This window comes from Schistocerca americana, chromosome 3 (genome assembly GCF_021461395.2).
Source record: "Schistocerca americana isolate TAMUIC-IGC-003095 chromosome 3, iqSchAmer2.1, whole genome shotgun sequence".
Taxonomy (NCBI): Eukaryota; Metazoa; Arthropoda; class Insecta; order Orthoptera; family Acrididae; genus Schistocerca; species Schistocerca americana.
Genome location: NC_060121.1, coordinates 888,768,839 through 888,791,344, shown reverse-complemented (window position 1 = coordinate 888,791,344; position 22,506 = coordinate 888,768,839). Strand labels below are relative to the sequence as shown.

The window sequence follows — 22,506 nt, the reverse complement described above, 5'->3', positions numbered from 1 at the left end:
GAAGTTAAGAGCTGTTGGCTTGGATAGCACTTGGATGGGTCTGCTGAGCACTGTTGGCAAGCGGTGTGTACTCAGACTTTGTGAGGCCAATTGAGGAGCTACCTGATTGAGAAGCAGCGGCTCTGGCCACGAAAACTGACAATGGCTGGAGAGCAGTGTGCTGACTACATACCCTTCCATTTCACATACAGTGACGCCTATCGCCTGAGGATGACCAGGTGGTCGGTCGGTACCGTTGGGCCTTCCGAGGTCTGTTCATGTGGAATATGTGTGTATACACTCAGCCAGTGAGAAGTCAAAATGGTGTCTCCAAGTAAATTGGCGTCTTAGCAAGTTATCAATAATGATGTAATATGCTATCCACAGTAGGGCTTCAGACATATTGCACAACATTTCGCCGGCCGAAGTGGCCGTGCGGTTAAAGGCGCTGCAGTCTGGAATCGCAAGACCGCTACGGTCGCAGGTTCGAATCCTGCCTCGGGCATGGATGTTTGTGATGTCCTTAGGTTAGTTAGGTTTAACTAGTTCGAAGTTCTAGGGGACTAATGACCTCAGCAGTTGAGTCCCATAGTGCTCAGAGCCATTTGAACCACAACATTTCGATTTGTCCTGTGTCTATTTGCTACAAACGTTACACAGTGTGTAGAAGAGTCACTCGACCTTCTGTTGGCCTTGGACGAATTCGAAACTGATAGAGATCAGCGGAGCACATGGCATAATAATGAAGCTGTTTGCCCTGTTAGGAGAAATGACGTGGCAAGAAGCGATGAGCAACAATCTACTCCACGATACAGAGCAGTTAGCATATTCAATATGAGTGGTGGAGTGAGGCTACCCTTGTGCCACTGCTCTAATCTCGCATATGTGACAACAAGGGACGGTCCAGCGAGACACAAATTTGTGTAATGCTCCATTCTTATGAGTGGGGAATGGTAGGTAAGAGGTATTCCTCTCCTATCCAGCGGTTTTGTTCCTAGGGAAATTGTGGTATCAACGCTCGATACCACACTTGTTAGGTGTTGCAGATGTCGACCGCGGTCCGTAATACGAGGGCCGTTCAGAAAGTAACCTCCGGTTGATTTAAAAAAATACACCAAGTTAAATAAAAATATTTTAATATATACATCTTACAACTACATCTTTGCACTATTTTTCTACATAGTCTCCATAGCGATTGAGGCACTTATCGTATCTCTTCACAAGCTTTGAAATTCCTTCTGCATAAAAATCACCCGCTTGTGCCTGGAGCCAGCCTGTGACCGCATCTTTGAGCTCTTCGTCGTCATCAAACCGCTGTGACCCGAGCCATTTCTTCAAATGCATGAAGAGGTGATAATCACTTGGCGCCAGGTCTGGGCTGTAAGGTGGATGGTTGATAACGTCCCACTTGAAGGACTCAAGAAGGGCCGTTGTTCTGCGAGCAGAGTGGGGACAGGCGTTATCGTGCAAAAAAACGATACCGCAAGTCAGCATACCACGGCGTTTGTTCTGTATAGCCCGTCGTAACTTTTTTATTGTTTCACAGTACACGTCTTGATTAATGGTCGTACCACGTTCCATGAATTCAACCAACAACACCCCTTTGGCATCCCAAAACACCGTTGCCATCAGTTTTCTGGCAGAAAAATCTTGCGAGGCTTTTCTTGGTTTGGTAGGCGAATTTGAATGTGCCCACATCTTTGATTGTTCTTTTGTCTCAGGGTTCACGTACTTAATCGAGGTTTCGTCACCGGTCACGATTCTGTTCAACAATGGTTCTCCTTCGTCCTCATAACGTGACAGAAAGTCTAATGCAGAGGCCATTCTTTGAGTTTTATGGTGGTCGGTAAGAATTTTGGGCACCCATCGTGCACAGAACTTACGGTAACCCAATCTTGCTGTAACTATCTCGTACAAGAGAGTCTTAGAAATCTGTGGAAAACCAGTAGACAACTCCGACATTGAGAAACGTCGATTTTCACGAACTTTTGCATCAACTGTCTGAACGAGTTCGTCAGTCACCAATGATGGTCTACCACTCCTCTTATCATCATGAACGTTTTCTCGTCCACTTTTAAATAAACGTACCCATTCACGGACAACTCCTTCACTCATAACTCTTGGTCCGTACACGGCACAAAGCTCACGATGAATAGCTGCTGCAGAATATCCTTTGGCTGTAAAAAACCTTATGACAGCACGCACTTCACATTTGGCGGGGTTTTCTATTGCAGCACACATTTCAAACTGCCACAAAAACTAAACTAGCGCAGGTACGACGTTCACTCGACCACGGCTTGATGCCGACTGACCTGTTGAGTGCGTGAACGCACAGATGGCGTCGCTACTCCCCCCACAACCCGCACTGTGACCAATCGGAGGTTACTTTCTGAACCGCCCTCGTAGATATCGCTGGACCCGCCAGTCGCGACTAGCGCTGCTAGCGTGCTCCGCGGCTTCTGACAAGTCTCTAGCGAGCTCTCGCCCACTCTTGCTCGGGACCTCAACTAGGAATGTAGAATAGCCTTCAGCTGAGTGAAATCAACCTCTAACAAGGCGCTTAGTCAAGTATGGCATAAGTAATGCCTCTCTAGATATCTGTTTGTAATTATATGTATGCAGCATATGAAGAAGCCTGTAACACAAGTTAAGTACAATATACGAGGTGCATTCAAGTTCTAAGGCCTCCGATTTTTTTTCTAATTAACTACTCACCCGAAATCGATGAAACTGGCGTTACTTCTCGACGTAATCGCCTTGCAGACGTACACATTTTTCACAACGCTGACGCCATGATTCCATGGCAGCCGCGAAGGCTTCTTTAGGAGTCTGTTTTGACCACTGGAAAATCGCTGAGGCAATAGCAGCACGGCTCGTGAATGTGCGGCCACGGAGAGTGTCTTTCATTGTTGGAAAAAGCCAAAAGTCACTAGGAACCAGGTCAGGTGAGTAGGGAGCATGAGGAATCACTTCAAAGTTGTTATCACGAGGAAACTGTTGCGTAACGTTAGCTCGATGTGCGGGTGTGTTGTCTTGGTGAAACAGCACACGTGCAGCCCTTCCCGGACGTTTTTGTTGCAGTGCAGGAAGGAATTTGTTCTTCAAAACATTTTCGTAGGATGCACCTGTTACCGTAGTGCCCTTTGGAACGCAATGGGTAAGGATTACGCCCTCGCTGTCCCACAACATGGACACCATCATTTTTTCAGCACTGGCGGTTACCCGAAATTTTTTTGGTGGCGGTGAATCTGTGTGCTTCCATTGAGCTGACTGGCGCTTTGTTTCTGGATTGAAAAATGGCATCCACGTCTCATCCATTGTCACAAACGACGAAAAGAAAGTCCCATTCGTGCTGTCGTTGCGCGTCAACATTGCTTGGCAACATGCCACACGGGCAGCTGTGTGGTCGTCCGTCAGCATTCGTGGCACCCACCTGGATGACACTTTTCGCATTTTCAGGTCGTCATGCGGGATTGTGTGCACAGAACCCACAGAAATGCCAACTCTGAAGGCGATGAGATCTGTTCAACAGTCATTCGGCGATCCCCCAAAACAATTCTCTCCACTTTCTCGATCGTGTCGTCAGACCGGCTTGTGCGAGCCCGAGGTTGTTTCGGTTTGTTGTCACACAATGTTCTGCCTTCATTAAACTGTCACACCCATGAACGCACTTTCGACACATCCATAACTCCATCACCACATGTCTCCTTCAACTGTCGATGAATTTCAATTGGTTTCACACCACGCAAATTCAGAAAACGAATGATTACACGCTGTTAAAGTAAGGAAAACGTCGCCATTTTAAGTATTTAAAACAGTTCTCATTCTCGCCGCTGGCGGTAAAATTCCATCTGCTGTACGGTGCTGCCATCTCTTGGATGTATTGACAATAAACGCGGCCTCTTTTAAAACAATGTGCATGTTTTATCTCTTTCCAGTCTGTAGAAAAAAAATCGGAGGCCTTAGAACCTGAATGCACCTCGTATATTATTTTTTACCAACGACTACTAGTTATTCCAGTAGTTGCAGATACAGTTTATGCAGCCAGCTCCTTACCTACTTCACTGCCAAACCTGCAATATATGTTTCTATTTAGCATTGGCCACCTGTCATCATAACAACTGACGACAAGAATCATAACAGATATTACCCACGAGGAACAGAACCTGCAGAGGACACTGTTCGAGCACATACCCCACGAAAGGTACTTGAGCTCGGAACAGCAGATGCAGTGTGCCCATAAACATATGACATATGGACTGAATTCACCCCACAATTCAAAAGTTATGAGAGGTTTTGAATACGCTAGTCCATTGATCTATTGGTTGCCCTGGCAAGAGCTGATGTCCAATATTACTATACACATTCCAATACCAGCAGGGATTTAACCTCTCCACCTGTGATCAGCAGGCGAGAAAAAATTGTGATATCATAGCAGAAACTTAGACAAAACGAGATGAAAAAAAATGATCAGCAAAGGAAAGATATAATTTTTGAACCTTATAATTTAGTCTTGATCAGTGTCATGTTAAGTCCGATTTGGTAGAAAAGAAAATCACCAAGTTTCATTTTCTGTACACGCACCTTACAGAGATGCTATGCGACTAGACGTCCATGCCTATTTACTTGTGCAGCCAGCAGCCACGTAGGAAAAAGGAGGCTATATGAAAACTGCACCCAGTGAAATTTTCGCCCACCCCAATAGTCTGGTTGATGAACTGTGAACACTCCCTGTGAGTCATAGCCTATTTGTGCTTTGGAAGACTGCATCCACTCCAGTATAACTGCTCAGCTCATCCATGTGCTGGGGATCACTTCTATTGGAGATGGGTGGTTGGTGTATGCTCTCAGTTGCTGTGCTGCCTCGTCCAAACCGTGTTAATGCCGCATTGCAATTGACCAAATACAGTGTGTCCCACATAAAACGAATATGCCTCACTTACCGGTTAACCATCTCTAGTAAAACCGCTTGTGAGGCAGCAACACTGTCTAGAAAGTTGGCTACACTGCATTTTATTTGAAAGTTAATTGCAGGTGCGTGTTCGTGCGTCAGTTGTGCGAAGCTCGTTTTGTTGATTTGTTACAGAAATGGGGTAGTCTGCATTATAACAGCAAATTGATGTTGTGGAGTGTTTCATAAAGACAAGCTCCATCAAGAAATGTAAACAAATGTTTCAAGCGCAGTATCCTGGTAGGAAACTCCCCACGACCAGGTCTATTCAAGATCTGTCTGAGAAATGGAGGACTTAAGGAACCGTTCAGAAAGTGCAGAGGAATACGTGACTGACCGTGGGGACCCCTGAAACTATAAAAAGATTTAACATGGACATTATGAGCAGTCAGTAAGGAGGTTACTGGAGAAAGTTGATGTATGTAGTACATAGTGTCATCGTATAATGAAATGTATGAAATTACATACGAGTTTGGTGCAAGAGTTGAAATTTGATGGCACGAAGAAAGAGAACATTATTGTAACTAGATGTTAATATCAGTTGCTAACCCCTTACTTTACTTCATGTCAGATGAGGCCCGGTTTCATTTGTCAGGTTATGTAAACTCCCAGGATTGCAAATACTGGTCGCAGGACAACCTACATATTGTGCACAAGGAATCTATCCTTTCACAGAAGACAGATATTTGGTGTGCGCTATCCAGGATGAGCATTATTGGCCACATATTTTTCAATTGCACTGTAAACAGTGCTGGATATCTAGAGATCTTTGACTCTCTCCACGCACAATGAACAGAGGCAGAGGAACTGTACGCAGGTTTCCAACAAGATGGAGCAACTGTTCACACATACAACTAAAGTGTGTTCCAATTCACTAACATGTTCCTTGAAGACAGCCTTGTCAGTAGAGGCTTCTGGCCCACAAGGTCCTCAGCCTTAGCATTGTATAATTTTTATTTATGCAGTACACTAAAAAACAAAGTGTATGCTGTCACTCTTCGAACAACAGACGATCTTAAACAGAACATTACCAGTTAGCTCATTGCTACTTGAATCCTGGGTGTGAGACGTACTGGTTTTATATACAGCACCCTGTAGTAAACATCCTGGTGCCAGGGCAGTGGTTGATATGATGTTCTACGATATGCCCTCTTACATATGAATATTACGCTAATTCTAGTTATTTTAACGTTTAAAGCATGCAGTTCCTTCTTTTATGATGTGTACTGTGTCCTAATCCAAAAAATCCTGGTACGCATTATCAACGTAAAGAAATGTATTTTGTCATTATATAAGTTATTTTATGACAACCATCTGTAGTTTCAAAGTACATCTTTCTTAATATACAACTTTATAATGGTCATATGCCTTCCACTTGCCAATACTGGCAATGATATGCACAATTCGAATTACAAGGAAAATTGTTTTCTTTTTTTTTTGAATTCACAAATGGAGAACGCGCCCATGTTGAGCTAGAAGTGTATGGAGAAGCTGAGTATAGCTTATGTGGTCTAGTTAATATGACAGCATATGTTATGTACAATATATGGTTTAAATGGCTCTGAGCACTATGGGACTTAACATCTGAGGTCATCAGTCCCCTAGAACTTAGAACTACTTAAACCTAACTAACCTAAGGACATCACACACATCCATGCCCAAGGCAGGATTCGAACCTGCGACCGTAGCATACAATATATGCACCATATGATGATTCTCAGGTGTGGGCCTGTTTTATACTTATTTTAAGGTACGCTTTGCCAAGTAAAAGAGACATGATTTTTAAAATTCGTGTTTCTAATTTGGTTTATATTTCCTGTGTACATCCATTAATAAATAAAAAATATTGCGACTGCGGCAGATAGAAATAAAATAAATGGTGATCACTTCCGACTGTAATTTTTTTTGGCATTACTGCTGTCGTTCTAGCATCTATAGTCCTCTTCATCAGTACGCCACATAAGAGCCCTCGGCTTATCTACCTGCCAGCCAAGTTCGGACAGGTGGATTACTAAACCTTTCGTCGACCTTTTCTGGGTACAGTTTACAGGACACCAGTAAAGTGCCTACATCAAAAAAATGGTTCAAATGGCTCTGAGCACTATGGGACTTAACATTTGTGGTCATCAGTTCCCTAGAACTTAGAACTACTTAAACCTAACTAACCTAAGGACATCACACACATCCATGCCCGAGGCAGGATTCGAACCTGCGACCGTAGCAGTCGCGCGGTTCCGGACTGAGCGCCTAGAACCGCTAGACCACCGGTGCCTACATCAGCTATTTAAAAAAAATTAAGTCAGTAATACTAAGGAACTCTTGCATTACCGTATACTTTTGCGAAGTTTCCAACAGACTGAGATACGCTTCAGTTCACGTCATTACGTGTCATCAGTAGGAAATCCGATTGGTTAGATGGATTTGTGGATGGTTTGCTGTAACTTGTGTTTCGTGTAATGGATGTCAGTGCAGATATTTTTGTATGAGATAGCTTAATGTGTACATCAGTGTGCTGGTCGTTTTTTCTCTGCATTAAACAGTCTTCCTGCAAAGACGTAACATACGAGGGTCGTTCAGCAAGTAAAGCCCTTTTTTTTTTAATATACAGAGACAAAGGTCCTTGTTGGTGCTTCACATTTGATATTTGTTGTGTGCGCCGGTGAAGTTTCGAACCATCCTGGCAGATGGCAGAGCCGTAGTACAGCGTCAAAATCGTGTCTACATACGACTCAAGTTACAAGCAGCGAGCTATTATTGAATTCTTGTGTGCAGAAAAAGAAACCGTGGTGAACATCCATAAACGTTTGGGAGTAGTATATGGCGACGTTGCAGTTGATAGGAGTACATTTGGGCGATGGGTAAAGAAAGTTAAAACCTCGGGAAATGCAGAAACAGAGCTCTGTGATCAGCCACGCTCTGGATGTACTGGCACAGTCACTGCTCCAGACATGCTGAATCGTGCGGTTGCCATTATTCGTGCCGACTGGCGCATCACAACTCGACAATTTGCTCTACAGTTGTCGGTCAGCATCTGAAGTGCGTCTGCAATGATCGAGACTCTCGGATATTGTAAGATGTGCCCACGATGGGTTCCACGAACGCTCGCAGCGGACCACTAGATTCAAAGAAAGGCCATTTCGTCTGAATTGTTGGAGCGTTTTGAAACCGACGGAGGGGTCTTTCTGTCACGGATCGTTACGGGGGACGAAAGCTGGGTGCACCACTTTGCACCAGAAACAAAAAGGCAGTCCATGGAGTGGCATCATCCTCAATCACCACAAAAGAAGAAATTCAAAAGTACACCCTCTGCCGGAAAAGTCATGGTGACAGTCTTCTGGGATTGTGATGGCGTCATTCTCGTGGATGTGATGCCAAGAGGGCCAACTATCAATTCAGAGGCATACGTGAAGACTTTGAATAAATTCGAGAACCGTTTCCGACGTGTTCGATCGGACAAGAATCCAACAGAAATCTTGCTCAAACACGATAATGTACGCCCACACACGAGTCTGAGAACCCGGAAATACATCACCATATTGGGATGGACATCATTGCCTCATCCACCCCACAGTCCAGACCTGGCACTCTCGGACTTTCATCTCTTTGGGCTGCTTAAAGATTCTCTATGGGGAAACACTTAGAAGGTGACGAGAGTGTTAGTCAGGGAGTGAAAAATAGGACGTGGACATGCTGATGTATATTGTCACCAAATTCTTAGTCATAACAATAAATACGAGGGTTGGAACTGAAATAGTGGCATAGTGGAATAGAAAAGCAACTGGAATCACTCAACAGAGGAAAGTCCACTGGACCTGACGGGATACCAATTCGATTCTACACAGAGTACGCGAAAGAACTTGCCCCCCTTCTAACAGCCGTGTACCGCAAGTCTCTAGAGGAACGGAAGGTTCCAAATGATTGGAAAAGAGCACAGGTAGTCCCAGTCTTCAAGAAGGGTCGTCGAGCAGATGCGCAAAACTATAGACCAATATCTCTGACGTCGATCTGTTGTAGAATTTTAGAACATGTTTTTTGCTCGCGTATCATGTCGTTTTTGGAAACCCAGAATCTACTATGTAGGAATCAACATGGATTCCGGAAACAGCGATCGTGTGAGACCCAACTCGCTTTATTTGTTCATGAGACCCAGAAAATATTAGATACAGGCTCCCAGGTAGATGCTATTTTTCTTGACTTCCGGAGGGCGTTCGATACAGTTCCGCACTGTCGCCTGATAAAGTAAGAGCCTACGGAATATCACACCAGCTGTGTGGCTGGATTGAAGAGTTTTTAGCAAACAGAACACAGCATGTTGTTATCAATGGAGAGACGTCTACAGACGTTAAAGTAACCTCTGGCGTGCCACAGGGGAGTGTCAGGGGACCATTGCTTTTCACAATATATATAAATGACCTAGTAGATAGTGTCGGAAGTTCCATGCGGCTTTTCGCGGATGATGCTGTAGTATACAGAGAAGTTGCAGCATTAGAAAATTATAGCGAAATGCAGGAAGATCTGCAGCGGATAGGAACTTGGTGCAGGGAGTGGCAACTGACCCTTAACATAGACAAATGTAATGTATTGCGAATACATAGAAAGAAGGATCCTTTATTGTATGATTATATGATAGCGGAACAAACACTGGTAGCAGTTACTTCTGTAAAATATCTGGGAGTATGCGTGCGGAACGATTTGAAGTGGAATGATCATATAAAATCAATTGTTGGTAAGGCGGGTACCAGGTTGAGATTCATTGGGAGAGTCCTTAGAAAATGTAGTCCATCAACAAAGCAGGTGGCTTACAAAACACTCGTTCGACCTATACTTGAGTATTGCTCATCAGTGTGGGATCCGTACCAGATCGGGTTGACGGAGGAGATAGAGAAGATCCAAAGAAGAGCGGCGCGTTTCGTCACAGGGTTATTTGGTAACCGTGATAGCGTTACGGAGATGTTTAACAAACTCAATTGGCAGACTCTGCAAGAGAGGCGCTCTGCATCGCGGTGTAGCTTGCTGTCCAGGTTTCGAGAGGGTGCGTTTCTGGATGAGGTATCGAATATATTGCTTCCCCCTACTTATACCTCCCGAGTAGATCACGAATGTAAAATTAGAGAGATTAGAGCGCGCACGGAGGCTTTCACACAGTCGTTCTTCCCGCGAACCATACGCGACTGGAACAGGAAAGGGAGGTAATGACTGTGGCACGTAAAGTGCCCTCCGCCACACACCGTTGGGTGGCTTGCGGAGTATAAATGTAGATGTAGATGTAGATGTATTTATTCACAACCGATACAAAATAATTACATGTTTTCACCTGTTACTGTCCTTCAGAATAATCACCAACGTTGTGTAGAATCCGTTACCAGCGATGTGGAAGGCGTAGTATACCGGCAGCAGAGCCTGTTCTGATGATTGTGCGAGTGGAGCGATCTAAAGTTATGGTGATTCTCGTGTACGACTGTGATGGTGTTATCCTAACGCATTACGTTCCTCCACGGCAGACCGTCAATTCACAGTATTACTGTTCGTTTTTGGAGCATCACCTGCGACCAGCTTTGCGTAAGAAGCGGCGACACTTTCTGCGCAACCCACCCATCATTTTACACGACAATGCGCGGGTGCATACTGCGCAATCTGTGGCTGCTCTGTTCGGTCGATGGGACTGGAAAGTACTGTACCATCCAACATACTGCCCGGACTGAAGTCCTTGTGACTTTTATTTGATTCCCAAGACGAAGGAACCACTTCGTGGCATTCGCCTCAGAACTGTTCCAGAGATTCGACAGGCAGTAGACCGCTCCATTCTTACCATCAACAGAACAGACACTGCTAACGGTATACTACGCCTTTCACATCGCTGGCAACGGGTTCTACACAACGCTGGTGACTACTTTGAAGAACAGTAACAGGTGCAAACATGTAACTCTTTTGTATCGGTTGTGAATAAATAGTTGCCACTATTTAAGTTCCAACCCTCGTATGTTCTGAGAAAAAAAAGTGGGGCGTTACTTACTGAACGACCCTCGTAATTGTGCTAATGTTTTCTGCACATTCATAACTGAACTACGCCTGCAGTATAGACTAACCACTTTGCATCTATGCGAGCACACTTCAGCATCTGACATGCTACCCAGGGAAAAATAAACATTAATGGCTTGCTATTGCTCCATTCTACTCGGAGATATTAATCAACCTAAAAACAGCTATAAATATAAGTCTGTAAATGAGGCAAACACTGATGTAATGTTGTTGAGTACGCCATACTAAGTCACCAGTAACAATATTTGCGCTTACTTGAGTTCAGTATCAAACCCCTAGTGATATGTTAGTTGAGCTACAAGTTTACGTTACTGACAATATTCAGTTAGATTTTCGAAAAAGGTCATGTAGTTGGAGGAAGGATGTGCATTCCCTTCCACTTCGGTTATTAGTCAGAGGCAAGTGTAGAGTAGTTTTTTTGTTGTGATTCTAAAGAAAACTTCGAATTGAAAACGGAGAATCTCTTTCAGATATCTCTGCGCATGGCCTGAATGAACTCCCACCTGAGTTACGTCTTTACAAAAGCCTCAGTGACAAGTTAATTGAGCTGCAAGGTCGTCTAATCTACAAGATTCAGTTATTACCGAAAGTTCAAAATGGTTCAAATGGCTCTGAGCACTATGGGACTTAACTTCTGAGGTCATCAGTCCCCTAGGACTTAGAACTACTTAAACCTAACTAACCTAAGGACACCACTCACATCCACGCCCGAGGCAGGATTCGAACCCGCGAACGTAACAGTCGCGCGGTTCCAGACTGAGCGCCTAGAACCGCTCGGCCACCTTACCGAAAGTCACATAGTTCGAGGAACCATGTGCATTCCCTTACACTTCAATTATTACAAGTGCCACGTATTGTTTTTGGTGGTGGCTCTCATAAAATTGTGAATTGGAAACGGAGAATCTCCGTCAGAGATCTCTGTGGATAGTCTGAACTAACTCACCTGTGTGTGTAGAGTAAGGACAGACCAGCGAAAGAGTCTAAAGTAGCGGCGTCGCAATTCTAGCTAATTTGTGAAAAAAAAATGTAGGCAGTCTGGGACCGTTGTTTTTGCAATTGTATTCGGGGGAAGTATAACAGGTAAATCAGGAAAGACCTCCATCCTGAGATACACAAATACTGGTTTGATTGGATATATATGCTTACACAGTTTCGATTTTTGGCATGTTCGTATCTCCTTTTATATGTTTGGGATTGTTTCTCGGCGATTCAGATTATAATACGGTTACATCTGAAACATAACTCTTTTCTCGGAAGTTCTCAATACGGTTCTTGGCTCTATCACATTCTTCTAAGTATATGAAGGAACGATGATTGTCGAGTTTATTCGTTAATTCTGTTGCAATGACTGCAAGCTGCTGCTAGCTGAGAGTCTCTGGGACTGACAAGAAAAACGTCGCAAACGTTGCATGTTCGGAATGTGTCATCTGCAAAGGAATAAAATATTTTGGAGCGAGTCGCCCAAGCATTTGTGCGCAGGTAGAAAGGAACGAAGTAAATGCCATTGTGGTTCCTTTACCAGCGAGCCGTGGATTACAGTTCACTGTAAGGGTTACGAATTTGTTGTTGTTGACTACCTAGTCCGGTCACAAATGTGAACTTTCCATTGAAACTTCTCTCGTTACGTCTGTTTGTCAAAGAGTGTGTAAGAACAAATAGTTGTGGGAACAAATTTAAAAGTGTATTGAGTACAGTAGCGCTGTACTACCATTTTTATGATTGTTTTGGAAGCAAGTACAGGAATCGTTACAGGCCAGTCGCACTGATTCAGGAGAGAGAAATAAATTTCCCGTTTGAAGAAAGCTCGTTATGGTCTGTCTGTTCAAGACAGTGGTGTAGATAAAATTATCCCATGTAAGTATAAACGAAATGAAGTGAAATTAGAGAAACGAAAAGCTGAAATGGACTGCCATTTATCTGCAGTGAGAAATACAGCGAAAAAAACTTTTGTAGAAGATGTTGAAAGAGACCCTCTGCAAAATCAAGCTGTGGACATCTAAGCATATTCAGATACACCCAGCGTAAATTTCGGGTATAGATGGTGGCAACTTCACGACTGATGTTGTCTTTCAGTTCGTACACTGTGTATGGACTTGTTTCATAGACCTTGTTCTTCAAGTGCCCCACAGGAAAAAAATCACATGTTGTTAGATCCGACGAAGGTAGTGGCCATAAATGTTTGCTGGTAGCTTGTTCCTCAGTGAAGACATCATAGATTTGCTCCAGAGATACCTTAGATGTGTGGCATGTTGCTTAGACATGTGGCACGTTGCCCCATCTTGCTGGAAGAAGCTGCATTGTCTGTCATATTCAGTGAGTTGAGCACAAAAATTATCAAAAATTTCCATATTTGCAATCGTGTTGAGGGTAGTGGCAAAAAATACCCGTCCAAAGATGCGTATTACTCTTACACAGCATCAAACACCGATTTTTTCATAATGGAGTCGTTGCTGCCAGACAATGTTAGGATTCTCCGTTACTTCTACCTCGTCTTCTGTGAATTCACATGATCGGAAAGCTGAAACCATGTGTTATCACACATGATGTAATGGAAAGAGTCTAACAAACCATCGTTGACGTTATTTAAAAGCCACGTGCAGTCATCTACACGTTTCTCACTGTCATTCTCCCATCACACGCTATGGCTTCAGATTACGATTTTTCAATATCCGCTGGCAACTTTTCGTACTTACCTGTACATGCGGCTGTTGGGTCAATTTACTTGAGACTTCTTTAGACTCTGAATAATTTTTAGGTGAATGTCTGCAGTAACTTCTGGTGTGTGAACGGGAAGAATTTTTTGTCGTTTTACATTTTGCACTGATTCGTAGGAGCGCTAATTTTTTTACGGACTTTGTATTGCTCTCTTTGCTTGTAGTCCTTTATCCGTATACTTGACACCGAAAATTTCGCGAGTTTTCTCACTCGAACACGTTTTCACACTTGCTTTCACAATTTCAGTTCTTCCTTCTATCGAGAAAGTCATTTTGCAGACAGCAATGAGGAACTTCTGCAATGAAATAAACTGAAATGCTGACAGAAGACTGCCAACAATCGACTATTCCGTAAAACTGTCTATTGTTGTGGCTGTTTACTTCAGAAGAGAAATACTGCATTCGCATTCAAGTGCAAAATAAACTGCGTCGGTCTGTACTGCAGGAGCACGCGCAGGAATGGAGAGGATTTGCCATAAACACACATAATACACTCGTGATGTTACGTTTCATTCATCTCGGTCAAAGTCATCAAATATTCGAAGTGCATATATGGAACTGGCATCAATGTGTTGTGAAAGTATTGCACCATGTTTTTGTTTTAGTTTCATTTGGGGAAATAAATTATGAAATCGATACACAAAAATCTATTTAGTATTAATTTAACGTGATCAGATTAAGACTTCCAGCCCCTCTCTTTGATCGGACCAGGAATAAAAGACACATATACATAATAATAATAACAAGAATAAATGACATTATGATTAACAAGAATACTGATTGGCTTAGCAATATCGAGCAACTTCATGTAACAGGCACAATATAGTTCCTTCACACAGTTCTGAGAATGAATTGTAAAGGTCGTCGAAAAAGTCTACTTAATAGAGTTTATGTAAATGGTAACATGTGTTAAACCCACGTGTGTGCACATAGAGAGATGGGTTAGAAGCGCCAAGTAATATGAAACTTTCGTAGTCAGCTATTTTCATGGTCTGTGAATTATGTCTCCTTGTTGTGGAGCATGTCTACTATTTACGAAAATGGTACTTTTTCTAGGTGCAAATTTGCGTGCACTCTGCACACTTCACAAAAAGTTTTAAGCCGTATTTACATATTATTAATTAAATATTGACATGAATTAACGAAACACACAAGCACACACACTCCAGAATGTATTATTTGTTCAAAAACTGTTGAAGCCAATAGAAACGATTGTGGAGGAGAAACGACTTTTTAAGTAAAGTGGTTTCTGTGAAGTTGGACGATTTCTGTTCCAGTTTATTTGCAACTGTTGGTTTACATCTAATAGCTTCTGATCTTCTAAATTTCATGGCATTAGTCTCGATGTTCAACTATTATCCTAGTGCTGTTTTGTCGAAACCTGCATTTTCTGACTGTGGCTGTGTGAAAATACAGGTTCTTACAATAAAGTAATCTTTGTTTATAAATATCCCTCGACTGAAATATAAAGTGTGTGTGTGTGTGTGTGTGTGTGTGTGTGTGTGTGTGTGTGTGTGTGCTCGACACTATCTGTGTTTTAAAAGTTCAGATATTGTGAAAAGTTGCCTGACATTTGGAGCAATGTGTACTTCACCGAAGGCACTCAACAGTGCAATACGAGGACACAGGATGATGTAAATAACACAAAAAACTGATTTAGTTATTGTCTTAGGAAGTTGTTTACCTTATTATAAAGCACTGTTAGTTTTATTTTCTATAAAATAGTCCATCGTTTTTTGCTGTAGGGCACCACTGAAACAGTTACTGTCAGTGGTGGAGCTGTAATGCCTGGCCATGAGCCATGCCTCAACAGCTCAGTCAGTATGAACGTTGCCCTTGAAACACAAGGATTCAAACTTTAGAAAAACTTGGGCATAATGTCGCAGATAGGAGGTAGATACAACACCAGTCCGCTAGAGTGCTCTACTTTCAGCAGTAGGTTGCTGCAGTGTTACGCGACGAGTCGCCATCCAGGCACCATGGTCGCCATCTTGTGGGCTGAGGGCCCATCCTTGGCGCCGTGACTGGGAGCATCATATACGATTGTTCTCCCGCCACACAAGATGGCGGCTGACAGTCCAAAGGTGCCGTAGGTCATGATGAGGTGCTGGCAGGAGGACAGCAGGCACAGGTCATCTCCTGGGGAGTCCGAGGTCATCAGGAACCCCACACTGGCTGGCGAGTCCTTCTGAAAAGAGGTGGGTCTCAGCTTGGTTTCTTAACATCGCTCTGCGCTAAAATGTGTGTGTGTGAGTGTGTACCTGGGGCACGATTCAAAATCGATAGAAACAATACAATATATTTTGTGCAGGTGGCGCTACACAGCTCATATTTGAAAATTTCAAAACTGTCACGAGCTTCTGATAAAATAAGTCTCCATTAACTACCAGTTTCGAGCATCTGACCATCTTCAGCTATCATAAAATTATTTACAGTAGGCTACATGGCAATGATCTTACAAATGAAATGAAAGCAGTCCTGGGTCACCACTATCAAAAGTAAAATATACTATACAGTCAATAGCAAAATGAACTCACAGAGTTAACCGATCTTCATATATTATCATAATCAGGTTCCATCCTTTTGTGTGGAGTGCACTCTACATACTTAGTACTAAAGCTCCAGCAGAACATTTCACTATTGAGTGTACTGAGGGCAAATGGCTTTTATTTAATTTGAAGCCACAATACGAATGTTGCTATATAGGCTGATGTAAATAACTTTGTAATACCTGAAGATGATTTGAGCTGTCAGTAGATAAATTATTACTTTATCAGCAGCTCACAACAATATTGAAACATAACTTTTTTTAAATAATACAAATGAAAGAAACAGCAAGAAACAAAACAGAATGTGACTGATATGGAAATGGAAACACACCCAAAAAAACCTCATCTCCTATCAGCCGTTTTAATGACTGATGGGGGCCAGATTGTTGATAGTGACTAACAACAAACAAATTTATGGAGTTGGTAGCAGATTGCGTCTGTATCTACATCTATACACTGCAAATGACTGTGAAGTCCATGGCGGAGGACACGTCCCACTGTACCAGTTATTAGAGCTTTTTCCCATTCCTCTCATGTACGGAGCACGAAAAGAATGACTGTTTAAATACGTCTGTGGTCAATATGCTGATGTATAGGAAAAACAATTACTGTTGATAGCAAAAATTTTTGTTTAAGAATGAGTACAGGATGTGTTTAAAGTACAGGTAACAGATTAAAATAAAATAAATGAATCAATACTTCCATGCACACTGTAATTAATCTAATATTGTCCTCATGATCCATATGGGAGTGATATGTAGGAGGTTGTAGGATATTCCTAGATTCATAATTTATAGCGTTTTATGGAACTTTGTAAGTAGGCTTTCTCGGAATAGCTTGTCTATCTTGAAGAGTCTGCCAGTACAGTTCTTCCAGCGTATCTCTGACATTCTCTCATAGGTCAAACAAACCTGTGACCATTCGTACCACTCTTCTCAATATGATTATGTTTGATATCCCTTGTTATTCCTATCTGGTACAGGACCCATCCACTTGAGTAATATTCTAGAACAGGTTGCACGAATGAAGCTGACTGCATTTTCCTAGTATTTTTTTTTTCTTTTATTAAAATGTTACAAGTTTCACAGGACCAAAGTGAGGAGTAAACCTCCATGGTCGTGAAACGAGGCAGTACACGAAATTAACACCAGAAAAGTTAGTAATAAATAAAATAAATTTACCTAAATCCTATGTAGACGACAGGCTGCTAGTATAATTGCCACAATCAACAATATAACACAGGACTTAGCTTAATTTTTTCCAGGAACTGTTCCACAGAATAGGAGGGGTAAGCTTTGAGGAAATTCTTCAATTTAGGCTTGAAAGTGCGAGAATTACTGATAAGATTGTTTTTTAAGTTCTTGGCGTAGTTTACTGAAAATTGCCGCAGCAGAATACTGACACCTTTCTGCTTATGAATCAAGGAAGTGCGGTCCAAATGCAGATCTAATTTCTGCCAGGTACTAACTGATTGAAAGCCGCTAATTCTTGGGAATAAGTTCACGCTGTAAACAATAAATAACATTAGAGCAAATATATACTGGGAGGCCAGTGTCATGATTCTCAGAGCCCTGAGCAGTGGACAAGAGGATTGAGAAATTATGCCACTTATTGTTCAAACTGTCCGTTTCTGAGCCAAAAATATCAGAGTTATCCTAGAATATAACGCCGTATGTCATAAACAAATGAAAAGATTCTAGCAACAAACCGAAGCGTGCACCTGATTTGCCTACAAGAGAGCCAATGTCATCGTTCCATTCCGTATATATATATATATATATATATATATGAGGCGACTGATTCCAACCGTGACGTGTTGATACGTAGTTGTAGTATACAACGTTTTTTCGTTTTGTGAAATGCACAATTTTACACTTCTGAACATTTGAAAGAAGCTGGCGACGTTTGCACAACTATGAAACCTTAAGAACATCCGAGTGACTATTATTCCAGCTTTTTTCTGACAGTACTTTGTTATAGATAACCATATCATTCGGAAAAAGTCTGAGGTTACTATAAGGTTGTCTGCAAAGTCATTACTACACAACATGAACAACAAAGACCCTACCACACTTTCCTTTGGCACACTAGAAGTTGCTTCTTCATCTGCCGATAACTCTCCATCCAAGATAACATGCTAAGTCCTCTCTATCAAGATATCCTCAATCCAATACAAATTTCGCTTGATACCGTCGTAAGATCATATTTTTGATAATAAGCATAGATGTGGTACTGTGTGAAATACTTTTAGGAAATCGTGAAATACTGCGTCTTCCTAATTGCGTTGATCCAAGACTTTCAGTATGTCATATTAAAAAAAGAATCCATGCTGGTTGGAGTGGAGGAGGCCGTTCTGTTAGAGATACCTCATTACGTCTGACTGTGAGCTCACAGTATGTTATAAAATTGTACAGCAAATATCTGTCAAGAATACTGAACCGTCGTTTTGTGTATTACTTCTACTACCTTCTTCTAAATGGGTGTGATATGTGCTTTCTTCTAACTACTGTGCACGGTTTCTTGTTCATGGGATCTACGATAAATTACAAGAGAGGCTAACGCAGCCGCGAATTCGATACAGAATCTGATAGGGATTCCAACGAGCCCTGGAGTTTTGTTCTATTTTAGCCATTTCAGCTGCCTCCCAACACGGCTGACATTAACATTTATATCACTCATCTTTCCAACAGTGTGAGAACTAAATTGGGAAAATGCCCTTAGATTTTCATTTGTAAACGAACATTTGAAAACCGAGTTCAGGGTTTCTGCTTCGACTTTGCTACTGTCGACTTTAGTCCCTGTATCGTCCACGAGTGACTGGACACTACCTTTGGTACCACTGACAGCCTTTACACACCACCAGAATTTCTGTGGGTTCTGTAGGAGATAGTTCTAGAACATCCTACTACGGTATCATTGAAGACTCCGCGCCTTGTCCTCTCAAGAGCCAAGTTCGTTTCATTTAGCATCACCCTGTCTGTAGCCCCATACTCTGCTTCACACCTGTTATACAGTAGTCTTATTTGCTTAGAAGCTTCTTTACAGTGACTGTGGAGGACCCCTCCTATTAGGTTCATACAGGATGAAAATTATTGAACTACGTAAAAAAACGTAAATTAATTCCAAAAATTACACTTTATTTAACATGGAAACGTCTCTGCGTCAATGGGGTCGAGCATAAATCACATCTTGTCGAAATCAGAATCACTTTGGATAAAGGGGATGATATCATTTTCCAAAATCTTCACGTGCTGTCAGCAGTCATCGTGCCATCAAGAAATGTCGCACCGATTATTCCGTGACTGGAAATTGTGCACCACACAGTCACCTGCTGAGGGTGAAGTGATTTCTCGATCGCTAAATGCGGATTCTCAGTATCCCAAATGCCCTAGTTTTGCTTATTGACAAACCAATCCAAATGAAAGTGGGCTCCGTTGCTAAACCGAACCAAACAGTGAGAGGTTCCATGCCCTCTTTTGCATGTCACCTCTCATTTTCATCAATTTTATTAATGTTCCATGTCATTGCACGTTAGTGGCAGACTGAATAGGGTTATTGTAATGAGAGTATTTGTACCGAGAGCTCAAAAAATACTTTTCATTTGATTCCTATGCTTGTTGGGCTACTTTCCTGTGTGGCCTGTGCGAGGCAAGCATCGGAGGACGCGCCATACTGCATTTCTGGTTGGGGATTGCACTTCCCTGAATTCTGAGGGGTTCGTACAATGGACTGAAGTGCCTGGCGGAACGACTGACGTCAGTCGAGTTTCGCCTATTGTGTGCAGGGTGAAACGACCTGGGAGACGTCTGAGTGTCGCCCCAGTTTATGTGTTTACCGTTTCGGTGCGTCCGGAATGAAGACTCCTGGCGCCAATTGACTGCATTGTCCTCTTGATTCTGAGAATACTTGTGGACTGTGCCCTGCCGGGTGCGACTGTCTGGTGCCGGATGTCCGGTGGTCTAGGCAGGTTGTTTTCATAGCCGGTCAAATGGCAAGTTCAGTGTCCTCAGCTGAATAGCAGAGGCATGATTGTTCAGCTTAAACTGAGGCTAGTTGACGTCATAAAGCCCTGTTCGAAATTGGAGGGAACGGTCGCTATTGGCGCGAATGATGTTCTGAGACAGTGTGGGTTAATTTTGGAATCAGAACTGAATGCTGGTTCGCGGTTTTCGAGGAGAGTAGGGATTTGAGCAATGTTGGCTTCGCTCTTGCGTTGCGCGGGCAGGGGGATTCGCGATCTGATCTACGTCAGAGTCAGACGGTCTTGCTACTTGGTCGCTCTTTTTTGGAAGAACTTGGAATTCTCGGACAGCCTTCGAGGCCAGGGGTTGACACAGAGTTGCTGCACGGCAGAAGTCGGCGCCTACATCATCAGGACGCTGCCTACCGACGACGTGCTGCAGATTTCAGTATTGGTACAGTATTTTGCGGCTCGGGCATTGTAGGACCTTATCAATGCAGTGAATCTCTGCAGCACGCGCGCTCGCCTTGCTACAAGTCCACCTTGCTTGTTTCTCCATGTGATCCCTTTTGAGCTCTCACTACTAATTGCGATACTGCTATATAGTTGGGAGATTAATATTTGATTAATTAGGACTTCCAGTCATTATCGTCAATCTATTGCATCACAGAGAGTAGGAGCCCCTTGTTCTCAACCCAATTCTTGTTCTGACAATGGTTCAGTATACCCTACCCTTTAACCTACTGTTTGTGTCGACAATCATGTGCATTTACGTTCTGATGTGTAATAAATCTCACTGTAATATTTACTCCGCATATCATTTCGTAGATATATGCAGAATCCCATTTCCTGTTGTTTATTATGTTACAGTTCTCTTTTTTTGAGTAGATTGCTATTTTTGTTAAATTATTGTGAATGTGCACTCCTTATTTTACCAACCAGCAGTGGACTCGCATTCGGGAGGACGACGGTTCAATCCCGCGTCCGGCCATCCTGATTTAGGTTTTCCGTGATTTCCCCAAATCACTCCAGGCCAATGCCGGGATGGTTCCTCTGAAAGGGCACGGCCGATTTCCTTCCCCATCCTTCCCTAATCCGATGAGACCGATGACCACGCTGTCTGGTCTCCTTCTCCAAACCAACCAACCAACCAACCAGCAGGTTCCATCATCATTTCCTTCCGTTACCATTGTGCGCATAATTAATTAGTTGGTAGATAAGGAGAGGGTCGAGTACATGTCTCGTTCTCATGCAAAATTCTTCTCGATTAAAGAGGTACGAACTCTTCTCCACCCTGGCAGCTCGCAACAGTGTATACTAATTTCCATCATGCCCCGTGGCCAAATGTGCAGTTTGAACGTCCTGACGCATACCGTTCAGAAGCTATGACGCTTTTGTTTCATATAGTTGAATAATTGTCACCCTAACCTATCAAGTGCACAGACCTGAACCATAGTTCTTCTACATGCTCCTCTCCAGCGTTGGATGTTTAGAGTTCCTTATTGAGATATGACACTACTGCTTCTTCATCTACTTTGCTGAATATGCAAATTCTTCTATTATTTAGTTATCTGTTGTACTTTCGTAATCATTGTTGCTACAGTAGCTTCAATGTCACTGATACCTATTTCTATGCGGACATCCTCAAAGAGATTAAGTCCATTTTTGGTGAAATGTAACAGTGTAACGAAAACATGACTTCCTATACATTACACAGTTTTATTTTTGGCAGAGCTTTCATAGCCAAATGAATAATGGAAAACTGAGAAATTGGGTATCAGATTGATCAGTCTGAAGTCTAGATTTGCTTGAAGGTAATTAGCGTAAGGGAAACTATTAGTCCGAATTTCCTTAGCTAAACAAAGAGTGGGAAATGGACAATCGTGCTGTCAAACTGACCAACTAGAGGTCTAGCTCTGCTGAAAGAAATTCAGTCGTTTGAAAGAAATCTGGATAATTAAGAAAAATATAATTATCGATTCGAGGGAAAATTGAAATATTTCACCAACAGCTGCTATTATCTATGCAAAGATGTGTCAAAAAGTTCATCTTTTCAAGGTATAGCCATTTTGTACGTAGATCGCTGGAAGAACGTAAAGTACCTAGCGACTGGAAGAAAGCGCAGGTCGTTCCCATTTTCAAGAAGGGTCATAAATCAGATGCGAATAATTATAGGCCTATTTCGCTTACGTCAATCTGTTGTAGAATAATGGAACATGTTTTGTGTTCTCGTATTATGACGTTCTTAGATAATACAAATCTCCTTCATCATAACCAACATGGATTCCGCAAACAGAGATCATGTGAAACTCA

General features: G+C 42.5%; 1 protein-coding gene across 1 annotated transcript in view; it reads right to left on the bottom strand.

The window, feature by feature from the left end:
- Positions 1–15,634: 15,634 nt before the first annotated feature.
- LOC124606474 (galactoside alpha-(1,2)-fucosyltransferase 2-like) overlaps positions 15,635–22,506 on the bottom strand; it is a 104,560-nt gene continuing 97,688 nt past the window's right edge. Inside the window, exon 6 of the mRNA XM_047138456.1 lies at positions 15,635–15,871. Within this exon, the coding sequence (XP_046994412.1) occupies positions 15,635–15,871 (237 nt within the window). The remainder of the gene's footprint in view (positions 15,872–22,506) is intronic.